The sequence below is a fragment of the Stegodyphus dumicola genome, chromosome 4 (assembly GCF_044657685.1).
Source record: "Stegodyphus dumicola isolate Sdum_Otavi_A_Nest chromosome 4, ASM4465768v1".
NCBI classification, from domain to species: Eukaryota; Metazoa; Arthropoda; class Arachnida; order Araneae; family Eresidae; genus Stegodyphus; species Stegodyphus dumicola.
The window spans coordinates 85,517,784-85,534,398 of record NC_140771.1 but is presented as its reverse complement, the minus strand read 5'-3'; the positions used below and the strand labels follow the sequence as shown (position 1 = coordinate 85,534,398).

Here is a 16,615-nt window from a genome sequence, read left to right as displayed (position 1 = left end):
ATTTACAAAATATGTATAACACAAAACTACTTGAAAATTCAAGGTTGTAGTGTATGTTATTTACTAAATATGTAACAAGTGAACTGACGCTCATGGGCAATCATAGCATTGTCTCGAAAGAGGAGAAAAAGTGAAGAACATGCAGTTGCTACTCACCGAGTTCTAGTCATATTATATACAAAAGTTTTGACATCCAAAAAAGATGTCTGCTGAGTTACTGCTGTATATTCAAGATCCTCCCCTGAAATTTTATCCCGAGTAGCCTTTCGTATGCCTCTTAAGAAAAAAACAGTATCTTAAGATACATTCTCCAAGAGAGATATGGCACAAAAAATTTTTGTGAAACACTGATTAAGTATTTACAACCATATAAAAGTTTATTTCAACAAACTTTATGTTATGTAGTAGATTTGTAAATACATTTAACTGAATACCAACTGAAAATAGCAATTTGTGTTTTCTAAAATTTTAAAAATCTGATAAGAAAATAACATTCAGTATTGTATTTTCCTTTTTTCCTGTTTACATAATATAAATTATGTGCATTAAATACAGCCAGAGTTCTAACATTACACTCTTAATTGAGTACAATATCCAAACAAGTTTTCAGTTTCAAATACTGCTATTTTTTACAAGGTGACCAAAAAAGTTCTTGCCGTTTTGGACAGTCAGAAATAAAAAGGAATAAAACAAATAATAATCACTGTTAATCCTCAAAGTAATCACCATCAGCATTCAATGCCTTTTGCCAATGAGTGGTTAGCTGTGCAATGCCATCGTAGTAAAACTCGCAAGTCTTGGACACAAAGAAGTCTGTGAGGGCCTTTACGAGATCTGGTCGGTTGTTGAAGGATTTCGCACAAAGATGGTTGTACAGAGAATGGAAAAGTTGGTAGTCTGTTGGCATGAGGTCTGGGGACTTGGCGGATGTGGTAGTGTCTCCCAGACCAGTCGCTGGATGGTGTCCCTGGCCTCCCGAGCCACATGCGGCCTTGCATAGTCATGGAGGAGGAGTACACCCTTACGATTGACCTGACTCTTTACGCATTAGTACCTGGTGCACATATTCCAACTGCTGTGATTACATGCCTTCCCTGATGGTTTGGCCCAATGGCAGGAGTTCATAATGCACCACTCGGCGACTAGTCAACCAGATACAGAGCATGATCTTGCGTGGGTTAAGAGATGGTCTTTCAGTGTGAGGCACAGGGTCCCGTGGTGACAACCAATGTCTGCAACACCTAGGTGTGTCATACTGGACCCACTTTTCATTGCTGTTGAGTACTCGATCAAATATGGATGCACTGCAGTGGCAGGTAAGCAATGACAAACAGGCAGAGACATGCTGTTGCTTGTTTGCATCGAATAGTGAGTGGGATACGCACCTGCTCAGCTTGTATGCCTTTCCTATGAGGTGCAAATGGAGTCTGATCATATCATCAGATACCTGGAAGTGTGCAGTAAGCTCACCACATGTTTGGCTACTGTCACTCTGTATGGCTACTCTCAAGGCCTCATTGTCCAGTGCTTGTGACAATGAGCATGGTGCATCACTAAGAGACATACCCCGACCTGAACGACCTCTGCGTGGCGCATCACTAAGAGACATATTCCGACTTGAACTTCTAAAACCATTGCTTAACAGTTCGTTTGTTAACGGCATCATTCCCAAAGGCCTCACAAATTCGGTGACTTCATTCTACTGCTGATAAGCCCCTTTAAAAATCATACAGCAAACAACTCCGAATAAATGCCTTTGACGCGTCCATTTCAATCAGTTGCTGTGTGAGTTATGTTTAAAGTACCAATGCAACGCACTTTCATACTCTTGATGAATGTTTGGACTCCCATCCTAACCATTTCATCTCCAGATTTGGCAACTATTTTTACGTTTGGGCGTTTGCTTTTCCAATGCCATATCAAAAATGGCAAGAACTTTTTTGGTTACTTTGTAAAAATGATTTATTTAAAATTACGTAAAAAGTAATCTTTGGAATATATTTCGATAAAACGTTTATCAATTTTAAGGCCAATCAGACACTGGTCCAGCTTCTTCATAAGCAAAAATCTCTTTGCAAAGAATGAAAGGTAAACATGTTGCTTTGCTTCACCCGTTGTTTCTCATATCAAATCATTATGCTTCATCCTATTCTTAACAAAACACTTTTTGTTCCTGAAGAAGAGAGTCATGTTTCTGATTACCCTTGAAAATTGATAATGTTTTATTCAAAATCTGTATCAAACTAAGACTGCTTGTTTAAATTGCACACTGGTAGGCTTCTTGCCAAATTTGAACATCTGTCACTTGTTTTAGTCTTTAGATGTAAGTACAGTTTATTTAAGTCACTCAACATTACATATAGGGTGGGTGAAAAGTCCATTTCCATGTCATTGGTTCTGAATACAAAAATGATACGAAAACAGTGTATTTTTTACTAGTGTTCAGCAGACTGACTCTGTTATTATTTCCTATAAACAATATTTTTCTTCAGTTACAGACTGTAGCAATTAGAATTTCCTGAGATAATAGGAGACCTATGCATATCACTTTCACTTCGGTTGGTATAGAAAGAACACAATTTACTGCATTCAGCCTAGAGAATTAAATTATGGTGGATAAAAGCGCTTTCACTGTTGAGGAGTGTTTGGTGGCTTCTGGATAGGTTCACGAATGTCAGAAGATAAAGATGATGACAGACATTTTGAGGGACTTCACTATGTGGCTTGAAAAACTGCTGCCTTCAAGACCAATATTATTTACGTGGGAGCCAAAAACTTCGCAACAGAAAGTGTTCTCACTGCACCACATAGCAGAAAGCCAGAAACTTCTGCCACTGTGGCAGAATCAATTGAATGATCTGCATAGAGAAGTGGCCTGCAGAATTAGGCATTGTGTGACCGACTATGTAAGATCACATGCAGAAAGACTTGAATGTTTCATGTTTTTGGCCATTCCTAGTGAGTTGAGTGATTGTGATTTGGAGAAATGTGTGCATGCATGTTAAATGCTTGTACACTTTCTGCATGCACGTAATCAGAAAAACGTTATGTTCTCTGACAAACATATGCTTTACCATAGCTCAAAAAATTATAACATCATTTTAGGACAAAAAACTCTGCACTTTTATGAGGAAATCAAGTGCAATTTGCTGCATGTTATGACTATGGCAGGGTTAACATCAGACCATCATTATCCATAAGAGATGTTGAAATTTTAAAAAATACTGTTTATTTATTTATTTATAATAGTGCTTATCTATATGTCTAATGGTGCCCATGGGAGTAACATGTAAAGGAACTATTTGCCAACTCTGTACATTCACTTGTTCATTTTTCTAGTAATATCATTGGGCTAATGGGACCTGTGACCAGACACCACTATTTGAAGAAGCAAATACTTTAGCTATAGTTAAGAAACTCAGTAAGCATAATAAATCATCTTAATTTCAAAAATGTGTAAAGAAAATGACATCCAAACAACTTTTCATAAAGATCAACTTTATTATAATTATAAAAAAGATAAATATAAAATATGACCGTACTCATTTGCAAACCCTTCAGTAAGAAAGCTTTATACAAGTTTAATATATTTGTTCTTACAAGAGATAATGAACTGGGCATTGATTTACCTGTCAGTAATAAATTACAGTTCAAATAATCACATATTCCCATAAGTTCATAATAAAGTCAAAGTAAATCTGAGAAACAAAATACATTTTTGATAAACATTAATTTTAAGTTCTTAATACCTCAAAATTTGTATATGTTAGACCATTTGTATACATTATTGACTGCAGCAGTTCTTTCAAATCAATATTAGCAGTATATTATAGAATAAAAATATTAATATTGTAAAAAACAGAGTTAAAAAAGAAATTTTGCATTTGAGATATTTCAACAATACTTAATGAAATATAGTTAACAATTTATTTCCTTTTTAGAAAAATTACCAGAAATACAAGTAATGCACTTAGTTGAAAGAACCTCAATTCCATTTTTTTTTGATTAAGTTCTCATTTGATCTTAATTTCTGCAACAAATGGAGGCTGTGAGTGTAAAAGCAATAAGCACATTTTAGGACCAATAACACAAGCATATATTCTTATAAATTATTTTTAGACGAGCAAGCTATCTGAAATGTACTTTAAAACTTCACTTAACAAATGCACTCACGCTTGCACACCATTACCTTAAATTTCATTAAAGAAATTATTTCCAGGCATGAGAGTCAATTTAAAAGGCTGTCTTTTTTATACAGTTTTAAAAATTGCATTTCTTTGCATATAAGGAAACTATTCTATAAGTTTCACAGCTGCCATGACAAATGATGCCAAGGTGTCCAAATATCTGAAGTGAAATAAATGTTCCCACGAACAAAAAATTACATATGCTGATGAAAACAATTAGAAATTCTGAAAATTCATTAATTATTAATACATTTTGATTTGCAGGCTGAGTTATTAAATGACAACAAACTTCTTAAAAATAGTGAAATTGAGTAACCAAGGTAAAACTGGCTTTCAGTTTTCAAAATAAACTCAATTAAATCTCAAAATTTAAAACTACAGTTATATATATTAAAGGCAATCAAGAAATATAAATGAATTACAGATAGTTACTGACGAAAATGAATAACTTACCCAAATTTCAAAATTTCCACACTAAGTTTGTATAATATAAAAATGACATGAATAAGGGCTTTAACTCAGAAATGCTTGAATTTATTAAAGAAACAAATTTTAAAGAGAAAAACTGTATATATATTGAATGTTATTTTTTTGAAACTTATTAGAAGAAATTTAATGAAATATCCAGGCAGTCACACATCTCACTGATGTATTTTATGATCCTTTTAATAAATTATGCAAGACACAGGCGAAACACATAGACTGAAAAAAGACAATGCATAGGTATAGTTAATTTCCCTTCACATGACATTGTTTTTAGAATTATTTCAAAAATACCCAAAGTACTTAACAAAAGAGAATTACTTCCAAATTAAGGAAAACTTCCATGCCTGTACATGATTCTTCAGCTATTATTATTCTTATTTTTCAAAACACACAAAGCCAGCCAACAAACAGAGTTTACTGAAATATTTCAAATACTTCAGATGTATTTAATTTAGTATTTTAGTTCTTTTCATTTAGTAAACAAGAAAACATTTCATCTATTTGTATTATTACACAGGTTGATTCTGATTTGAAGTAAATTTCTTTTACAAATTCAGCATTACAAATAAATTTAAACAGACTTTTAATGATGCAGATTTTGAATCATCTTTTTATTTGCTGCTGTTATAAAAATATTGCTACAATTTTATGCATATTTTCACAACTCAGAATCACAGGATGGAACACAGTAAGTCACATTTTTATCACTAATCTTGTGCACTTTCAGGATGCCCTACTTCTCTCCTTCGCAGTTCTGCATCTTCTGAAGTATCATCTTTAATTACATCTTCCCCTTCATATTCTCCATCACTTTCCTATTGATTAAGAAATTTTTAACATCTATAAAGTAACAGAAAATCTTAATCCATTAAAAAAATTATAAAAACATTAAAGTGCTAACTTACATAAATACTACAATAAGATCATTACATTTCACAAGTTACAAGTTTCACAAGTTACATAGTTCACAATAGCCTTCAGCATTCAAATTGTTTTTTATACTTTAAAATCCTATGTACAATAACTTTTCAAATAAAGAGAAATTGACTGATAAAATTGCTAAACGAAGGGGCAGAAATCCAAATATCAACCCTTGAGGGGAATGTTATCAAAAAAATAATTATTCACAAAATTTATATATTTAGAGAACCTATCATTAATACAAGGCACACCCAGAAAGCAATATCTTTTTTGATAACAAGAAAAGCAAAAGAAGTAGGATGAACAAAAACATTTTATTTCAAATGGACTCAATTGGAGGAAATAAAAGATATACCCTTTATTCCATACAGAGTCTTTCCCACAGTTGATAAACTGCGTCACGGCAATGTTGCCAGATCATACAATTTTTTGCAAATTTGAGACTTTTGACAACCTTGTGCAACTAAACTCTTAGTATTTGAGATTTTGCGACATCCATCATTTTCTTATGCTACTTTTTGCAACTTCAAAGATTTTTTAATATATCGTAAAATACTTTTATGTTAAAAATAATGTATCAATTAAAAATAATTTTTATATAAAAGCAGTTTATTTAGGCTTAAATAGAAGTCGGCATCTGGCAATCTTGTATATATGTGGGCTTTTCTTTTCAAGGCTGCGCAGCCTGATGCTGGTATAATGAGAAGGGGGTAAGGGAAGGGGCAAATTGGGAAAAAAAAAAAAAAAAAAAAAAGCGTCAGGACCTCTCACCTTCCCCATGCATTTTGTTTTTTAGTTCCCCCCAGGTTCTATGGTGATAATGAATCCAAGAAAAGAACTCGCAGCTTGCGTGCCATATACTGAATACCAAAGAGAGAAAGAAATGAAATTCACTCCCCTAATTATAATATTGCTAAGAACTATGCAATAGAAATGACTTAAAAAGCAAAGTAATGACACTTTTCTAAATAACAACACAAATAAATTTAACAGTGTAAGAACAAGGCTTTTTTAAGTAATCAGAATTTGAAATAAATCTGCCATGCAGAACAGAAATCTCACTGAAAAGCATTCCTTAATCATAATGTTAAGGGGGAGACTGAAAGCTTTCAGATTTTATATTACGACCAAATGGGCATTACTTACCGTTTTGTGTGTTATCTTTATTTATTAAACATGATATTCTTCACACTTAAACCATAAAATTCAATTCAATAGCAATATTACAAAGTAATTTTTAAATGAGCATATCTTTAGAGTTTTTGATATACAGTTTCGTGCACTGAAGAGAAAATTTCCCCCTCCCATACAGTGTTGCCATTGCTCACTTTGAAATCGTTCAGTTTGTTAATCAAAAATTTGTTAAACTGTTGTAAAATATTAAATCGATAATAAAACAATTCCAAATTAGGGCTTCCAGATGCCCATATTGATGGAGGATTATGTTATTCAAAATCTGATGGCTCCAGGTGCTGTTGCTTTATCACAGTGCGATAAGCATACTCACATTTATTCAGATTCTTCATTATTTAATTTCTTTAAATATAACACAAGGCGATAATATTTGGTGGTAACAATTTGAAAAGTGAAATGAACATTTAAAGTTTTCGATGCAAAATGCCAAAACAAAATTAATAGCCCTTTGGGCTAAAAACAATGAATTAAAGAAATGAACTGCCAACTTAAAAAAATTTAGTACAAAAGTGCTAACAGTCTAAATGTAAGGAATTTCTTAAGAATAGATATGCACAAATTAATTTAAAGATAGAAATCTAAATTAAATGAGAATTAATTAAAAAAGAAATGGATATTTAAACAATTAAAAATGAGTGTTATAATACTAATGAGTGTTATATAACTATATATAGTTTTAAAATTTTTCCTAAAGCTAATATATGTAATTACAAAGACTAAGAATCAAATACAGTAACTTACAGAACCAATAGACAGTAAATGTGATGACATCAGAGGTCATGTGAAACTATGACACCACAAAAGTTATGTGATCTCTGATGTCATTTGCGATTTTTGAGGCTTTTACTACTTTAGTTGAAAGATTTCTGGCAACACTGCTCCACGGTGTCAAACCCTGTATGAACAGCCCTTATAAGTTTCCATGGTACTGAAGTATTTCTTATACTGTGCCACATTTTTACTGCTGAAATCGCACCTAAAAAGGGAAGCGCGGGAAACAGCCCTAAGCCTGTGGCAGGAGGAATGTATACAATCCAACAAGGCCCGGGAACTCATGACTTTATACACAGAGTGATGACAGACCGGGTTATCTCTGCACCCTACCTCACGCACTTCATAATGGATCATGGACCTTTTCCGTCTTATTTCAAAGACAGAGGCATATCTACCACCAATTATCTGTCTCTGCAGCAATGAAGGGTTGCCCGATCATTATGTTGTGGAATGCCCTTTAACACGGAAATGGCACATTAGTTTTGGTGCTTCTGAGGTACCATTCAAGCACTTCCTAACAAAGCAACCAGCATTTATAAAGAAAATCAAATGTATAATAATGGATAAACTCAAAGCACTTGGACAAGAGCTGTGTCAAGCAAAATAATGTCTAAGAAGCTCCAAGTAGTGAGCTAAATTATGTGCAGCTAATTATTCACTTAGTAAGTCTATTTTTATATGCCTGGTAACACTCCATATGTACTGCTTGACGTCCTGTTTTTGTCTTTTTGTGCTAATTCACAAAAAGTTATGTTTCTGTATGCAATGTTGTGTAGGCCATGTAAGGTTGTTAATACTATACAGCAGTACGTTATGATTTGAAATTTATTCATAGTGTACAATACGTCATGTTCAGAGAATGCCATATGGCAAAGTGTTTAGTAATAATATGCAAATTTGTGTTGGTTATGTAACACTGTATATTTTTGCTGTAACACTGTATAATATTTGGTAGTATAATATTTACGTGACACTGTATAATATTTGTTGGTAACAATTTGAAAAGGGAAACAAACATTTAAAGTTTTCGATGCAAAATGCCAAAACAAAATTAATAGCCCTTTGGGCTAAAAACAATGAATTAAAAAACGAACTGCCAACTTAAAAAAATTTAGTACAAAAGCGCTAACAGTCTAAATGCAAGGAATTTCTTAAGAATGGATATGCACAAATTAATTTAAAGATAGAAATCTAAATTAAATGAGAATTAATTAAAAAAGAAATGGATATTTAAACAATTGAAAATGAGCGTTATAATACTAATGAGTGTTATATAACTAAATTAAATTAAAGTTTTAAAATTTTTCCTAAAGCTAATATACATAATTACAAAGGCTAAGAATCAAATACAGTAACTTACAGAACGTTATGCCATGATGTTATTGTAAATACGTTATGTCATGATGTTAAGTTGCCAAACTATGTCATGTCGCTATGCTATGCAAAGTTATGTATATGCTATGTTCAATTACTTTTGTCTATGCCCACCTGTTGTACAGGTCATGTTATGCTTTTTATTTATTTATATATATATATATTTTGTTTTGTTGTAAAAATATTTTGTCGATATATATGCCTCCATGCTATATTCATATGCAAGGCTATGTTCTGTATGACGTGTGGGCGATATGATGCTGTGTATTTTTGTCTATGAGATGCTATTGTATGTTGCTACACTATATCCACCTTTCATGTAGTTAAGTTACGTTGTGTATTTAATACTGTAAATATGTAATCCTTATGCTATGCTATGTCATATCATGTTACAAGGCTGTGTCATGTTATGTCTACACTACGCTATGATATGTCACCATGAATGTTTACCTGTCACATAGGTCATGCCACACTGCGAAATGTATGTTGTACATATGTAACCTTAATATGTTATGTCACTATACTATGTACACCTGTCATGTAAGTTACATTACATTGTGTATTTAATGTTGTAAATAGGTTATGTCGCTATGCAATGACTATATTCTATACTATGTCATGCCGAAATGCTATGCCATGTCATGTCTATGCTGAGCTATGTTATGTCGCCATGCAATGTCCAGCTGTCATGTAGGTAATGCAACGCTACGTATTTTATGTTGTAAACATGTTATGCTCTAGATGGAGCGGGTCCCTTACTATACCCGATTAGTCTTTGAAAGCCATACGGGTTTCTGGCCCTGCTGTCACCTGTTCATTAGAGGGAAAAAAAAAAAAAAAAATGTGTGCAAAGAAGGCTCAGTAGGCTGAGCCTAGTTTGCCTAGTATGTTCTCTTACAGCTCCCCCTTAATTCTACCTCCTCAAAAAGACAAATGAATTTTTTCTGCTCTGAAGACAATGATTACTATGCTTTGGAACAAACATGATCCATCCAATCATGGCCAAGTTTATGCTTCATGGTCAGACCATTAATGTAAATGCATACTGTAAGGCAGTGATCTCAGACTCAAATTGCATGCAGGCTGAATGTATGAATTGAAAGCAATTGATGGGCCTAATTTTTTTTAAACAAAATGAAAAATTTCCTTAGTAGAGAGAGAGCTCAAGAGAAGTAAGTATACATTAGAAGCACCAATTCTATTAAAAAAAAAAAAAAAAAAAAAAAAAAAAAAAAAAAAAAAACAACTAAAGCACTGTCTTGTTAGGTAGCAAACTAAAGTTGGATAACCAGATTTACTGATTGTGCTTATGTGGGGAGTTCTCTCATCTTATCCCAGTCATGTAGTCTGGCATACAAGCATAGAGTGATAAAGTTCTAACCTATTTGTTCCATCTCTTTTCCATTTAACAGCAGCTGTGTGCATAAGTTCAGTCTATATCTCCGAGTCAATAAAGCTATAAACACCATATTAACTATAAATATATAACTGAAATGTATTCACAGGCCACGTTAGATTGCTTTGGGAACTGCTGTAAAGCACTGAAGGAATTGAAAGGAGCCATTCAAAACTTCTACAATGGTCTCCTTTTCACAGTGTAATATAATCATCTTCCACAGTAATGCCTCGCTCTGTACTGTCATATCTATACAACAGCTGTTTCATAATTTTTGACAGTAGCATTAAAAGCACCCAACCATAGCCTTCACTTTGCCACCCCCCAATTACAATCTTTTCATAAAATTAAATCTTTAGATGGAAAGCTCAGCTATGCTGATAATGAAGCTCCAAGAAACCATAATTGCATTTGGACTGGTAGCAGGAACATAATGAACCAATGTCCTGGCATGATATGCACCTCAGCTCTTATAGACGTTTGAATGGAACAACTGCCCAGAGCAGGTATTTTCTAAATTTTGTTTTAAATACTAATCTAGTTTCGTAGAAGTAATTTCTTCTCTTATTTTTTAATGCTAAATGAGAGTAGTCACCAAATAATATATTATTGCCTGCAAATAAAAAACAAGATTATTTACAACTTTTTTAATTCCCCACCACAAACTTAGTCTAGTCAGATTAAACGATTCAGTATAAAGTGGCCAGAAATATGCATAATCTATAAAATTGTGCAAAAGTTTTGGTATTAGAATGTACTGCCACTCAACTACATTCTAAAATACTTAAACTAGGCAGTATTTTTAATTATTGGAGATTTTAATATTGCTTGTGCTTGATTTTTATTATTACCGGCAAAATTTTGGCATTAATCAGTAGCTTGTAATTGGAATAATTTAAATTAGTTTTCTAATTTAAATACCCACCAGTGGGTAATGTAATATTAATCTATACCCTAAATCATCTTTCTGTGATTATTAAAAAAATTCAAAAAAGCAATGTAACCTTCACTGTACACAGCCATTTAAGTAAATACACTAAGTACCACTTATGCAATATTTGCAAAGTCTAGGAAAATTCTAAAAAAAGAATTTACAATTGAAGTTTTTCAGATATTACAAGTTATTCAAAAGAAGTTTAAAAAGATGAAATACATGAAGGCAATTTATGCATAGAACATTAAATTTTACATATGGTTAATTTTGTATAACTTCTTGTTTAAAAGAAGAGGATCCTGCAGAAATGAATTTTTTTTACACTTATTTTTAATGCTTATGAAATTCATTTAGCATTTTAACCCTTTCATGGGCCATTTATTTCTCTTTTGAATTTCTCCCCCTTTTTTATGTTTTATTATCAATTAAACAATAGCATTTAAGGAAATATATTTTATTTTGCCAAATTTTTTGTTTATATTTAAATTCTAGGGGTGGGAAGTATACTTCCCACGGGACCTTTTATGGTCATAGAGAAAATTGAATTTAAAGGCGATTATTTGCCGTGAAAAATGAGAAACATGTTGCTATGCACAAGGGTACTTCAGATACTGCACACATATAGCGGGTCCTCTTTCTTGGGCCTTTGTGCTACATTTCTTACATCGTCTATAGTTAGAAACCATCTTTGGCATATGATTTCCCACACTGACTAAGAGTACATCATCCGGAACTGCACACCTTTTTGCTTGGAAGCTAGCAGGACGGCCTTTCTTTTTAAGGAATATCCGTCTATTAGTTGACGAGCTAATGCTATATGGAATGTAGCTGGTCTAAACTTCTGTTTCTCTTGTTTCCTTGCCACAGTATAAAACTATTTACGATGCCACCATTCTACAGATCTTCTCCCTATTTGGTACCTTTCTTTTCTTTGATCGAAGCAATCAACCCCTCCCATGATATCGTTACATACGGCAACAGCTTTAGGTCAAGGTATTTCTGTTTTAGTACCATCCTTTTTTGTATGATTTACAGATGTAATAATCGCTGATTTATGTGCAGTAGTCAACAATGTAGCAACCTTTTTGTTCATCCACTTTATTGCAGCACCTTCCTTAGTTAGGAACTCTTTGTAGTTTGTTATTAGCCTTCAAATATTGGTGGAAGATCCTTCCTTTGCAGCCTCACAATCCCCACAGAAAACAGACCACTTATAAGTAGACTTTTTGCAAGCCTAAAAGATGTCAAATAGTTATCATAGGCTATAAGATGACCGGTCTGTTTCATATCTTCCGTTAGTTTAGTTATTACTGTTTCCCCTAAGCTAAATATTTTATCCTTATTATCAGAAGTTTCTTTTCCACAATAAATTTCAAATTTTTGAATATATCCAGTCTTAGAGTCTGCTAAACACCACACCTTGTAACCTCTTTTTATAGGCTTCAATGGCATATACTGCTTCAATGAAGTTCTCCCTTTGAAAGCTGTCATACATTCATCTATTCATAATGTTGACGACTTTAGGTATGGAATCATTGAGCTGTGAGAGGATTGGCCTGACTTTATGAAGTTTATCATGCCCAAATTGCACACATGGATTTGTGCTGTTATCGTTTACCTGTAAAGTCTCAGTTTTTTTTTTTTTTTTTTGAACCTCTTTGCGATTATTATTCTTGCTACTGTTTGAACATTGAGAATAGAGTCTGTGCTCCAGTAGTTTTTCAGTTCAGGCAATTGATGTATACCCATGAGTATATGCATACCTTTCAATTCTTCTGATGTGATTTCTTTCCAGTTCAGGATAATGTCTTTTGTGGTATGACCCAATCTCTTCCTTTCTTAGGCTGCTTTGCATATGAGTTTATTTCTTCAACAATATTCTGTAAAATTTCCTCGGTAAAAATCATGCCAAAATAATCCTTTTCTTTCTCGGTAGAATTGAATGATATTTTCAAATGTATTTTCAAAAATATTCTAATTTTTCCAACATACCTATTGCACGTGGCTTTTATACATGATGCAACAGCATTTTCACTTTTCACCCATTATTTATATTCAATATTAGATAGTTACTGCAGAAATATACAAAATAAGGAAACGTTATTATAATAAAAACAGTGTTTTACTTACATTTGTCGCAGAACCGTATAGCAATGCAAATCAAAACAGGTGTCTCAGTGAAACAGATCTCACACAACGCGTTCAAACTTTCAATACAAATGTGGTAATTCTGTTTTCAATCGATTGAACACAGATGGCAGCACAATACTGAAGTGGGAATTAAGAGTTCCCAACGTTATAATAGCAAAGCCAATATATTATAGTGGGTTTTGCACTTCCCACAGGTGTATTTCCCAGGAACATATAGGTGGGAAGTAATCTTCCCACGGCCCATGAAAGGGTTAAGTGTAATTTTAATGTTGTTAACCCAAATTGGACTCTAAAAGTCCCAAGGCAGTATCAAAGTGACAAACTCCGAATGGCACTGTCTGTAGGTATATGAGCTTGTGCATGCGAACAACAGAGCATGATGGCATTTTATATGGTCCTGGCATTGTAGATCCAAGATTATATAGTGGGTATATCTACTTAATCATTACTATTTTCTATTAAAAACTTAATCATGTTTCTTTTAAGACATATTTTTTGTGATTGGTGAATTTTTGTGAGTGCTGAGATAAATTTTTTTGTGTGTAGCAGGAAAGTTGACTTCAAATTTCATTCAATTTCCTTTAACTTACTGATTGTATCTTGGAATTCAAAATACCATCATTTTATAACCATACCATTTTATAAAAATGTTATAAAAATGTTTCAAATCATTTATGTCAAATTTAGTACATGCATTTCATTTTCTTTAATTAAAAAACAATCAAATTATATGTTATTCAACTTCCTTTGATTACTTTTAATATAAATTTAGAAACACTAGTTTTTATACATGGCCAATGACACCTAATAAAATACAATTCAAAATTTTAGATTACATATCTTTCTATTAATTGGAAGAACAAATTAGATTTGGTTTTCAAATGATAAATTGATACTGATACTTCACTTAAATGGTCATTGCTGTTTAAAATGTGGAATTGGCAGGAGATTGTGCTGACCACGTAAGATTTTTTTAACATGCAGACGGGTGCAGTGTGCCATTCATTAAAGTAAACATGTGATTTGAAAGTTAATTAACCCTCACTGTCATGCAGTTAACTGCCTGTATATCATTAATGACATGTATTTTAAATTATTGCATACTTTCTTAACTGTATTTTTTTATGCAATTAATGTGGGATACTGATTTAGAACTGAAAACAGAAGTTAATACAAACATGCATTATGGAATTTATCTGTAAACATAAATTTTTGAATTTTGCACTTCATTATTTAAAAAAAATTTCATGCTAGTGACATTTTAAGATAGAAGGCATTTAAAGCACTTTTGACAAGTTAAAATAAATTCTGTATAAATACATTACAGTCAAATCCCAAGATTTTGCTTATACTGCACATTAAATATTAGTTTTTTAATAAAATATCTCAAGACTAGCACTGGGTAAATAGCTTAAAATATTTACAGAAAGTACAACACTCTCTCATTAGAGGTTGGTACTCACCATAATTTAACTGCAATTAACTATGACAGATGAGCTCGAGTATTGCTGCTGCAGCTCATATTTCTATACACTGATCTGTATATGATCTACTCAATTTTCTCATTATGTTGATATATATGTGTATACACACAGATGTGGAAAAAAACTCAAGTAGCAATACGTGAAAAGTTTTGTTTCAAACTTGAGAAAATGCCGCCTGAGACTTTTGATCAGAGTTTAAAAAAGAGATTTGATTGTCGAAGATTAAAAAATTCTTCAAAGGACAGTATTTGGAGACCCTGCAGAACATCAAGGCAGCTATGATGAGGTTATTAAAGGACATCCCTGTGATGGACTTCCAGGACGCATATAAAGCATGGAAATCACATTGGAACAAATGTTAAAGCAGGAGGGATGTATTTCAAAGAATATTGAGTAATTGTAACAATCAGTTCAATAGATTTCTTAAAAAAAAAAAAAAAAAAAAAAAAAAAAGAGGATGCATTATTTTTGGGACACAAACCTTGTACATTACATTCAATTTAGTAGCAATGAAAAAAGAAACAATGCAAATTATTGCAATAACCACTGTGTAAAATAACAGCAAGAAAATCAAATATAAAAAATAGTAAAGGATTTATATATTTCCTGGCATCATAAGTTCTTCACTGAGTTGGTACACAAAGAAATGCAAAAACATAATCCTATTTCTGAGCTAACAGGTGCACAGCAAAACTTAATAAATAAATAGAATCAAAAGCAAACAGTGCTATCACCAGCTTTTTATATTCTAGATTAATAACTTATTTTCATTAACTCTCTTTCATAATTTTTATTTATTAAAATAATTTCAAATGGCAAATTTTAAAACTTTGTTAAATAGATGTCTTAGAAGTCACATTTTGCTATTGTGAATTACTATTACCTTTTCTTTAGGCTTATAATCTCTACTTGAATTCCTTGGCAAAGGTACATACCCAGTTGCTTTGGTTGGGCAAAAGAAATCAATGACACAAACAACAATCTGTTGAAGAAATTTAATAGCAATTATTAATGATTATAACCAAGTTCATATTTTAGGAAATAATTCAAAGTTACAAGAAAATTATGCACTGTGATTTAGGACTTAGGTAAGCACTTAAAAAAATCTAAGAATAAAATATAACAATACTTAACAATAGGATACATATATAATGATTTAAATATGACAGTGGCATGATTAGACATCCATTCTTTCATAAGAAAGAGATGCCAACAACACATCTTTGATTACAGTAGCAAGAACCTTTCAAAATATAATAAGTGCTATTGTGTCACTAGAACTGCACTATATATTATTGTTCACAATGAAGAAAATGCCCTCCCCATTATTTTTATGGCTTAACATCCATCTGAAGGCTTTCAGATTTTACATTATGTCCAAAGGGGTGTTTTTTAATATTTTGTGTTTTACCTTCACTTACGAAATATCATGTTCTTCACACTTATAACCATAAAATTAAATTCCACAAAATAATTTTAAAATGAGCATATCTTTAGAATTTCCGATGCGCAGTATCGCTAATTGGAGATAATTTTTTTTTTCATACAGTGTTGCCATTGCTTGCTTTGAAATTGTTGAGTTTATTAATTAAAAATTCATTAAATGTTACAAAATATGAAATCGATAATAAAACAAATTCCAAATTTGGGCTTCCAGATGACCATATTCGGGCGGAGGATTACGTTATTCAAAATTTGATGGCTGTAGGTACCA

At 32.4% G+C, this 16,615-nt stretch overlaps 1 protein-coding gene across 1 annotated transcript in view; it reads right to left on the bottom strand.

Annotated features, from left to right (window-relative positions):
• Positions 1-3,481: 3,481 nt before the first annotated feature.
• Positions 3,482-16,615, bottom strand: part of LOC118199534 (thioredoxin-related transmembrane protein 1-like) — a 52,163-nt gene continuing 39,029 nt past the window's right edge. The window contains exons 5-6 of the mRNA XM_035371424.2: positions 15,785-15,883; positions 3,482-5,488 (exon numbers count right to left, since the gene is read on the bottom strand). Of these exons, the coding sequence (XP_035227315.1) occupies positions 5,381-5,488; positions 15,785-15,883 (207 nt within the window). The 3' untranslated portion in view covers positions 3,482-5,380. The remainder of the gene's footprint in view (positions 5,489-15,784; positions 15,884-16,615) is intronic.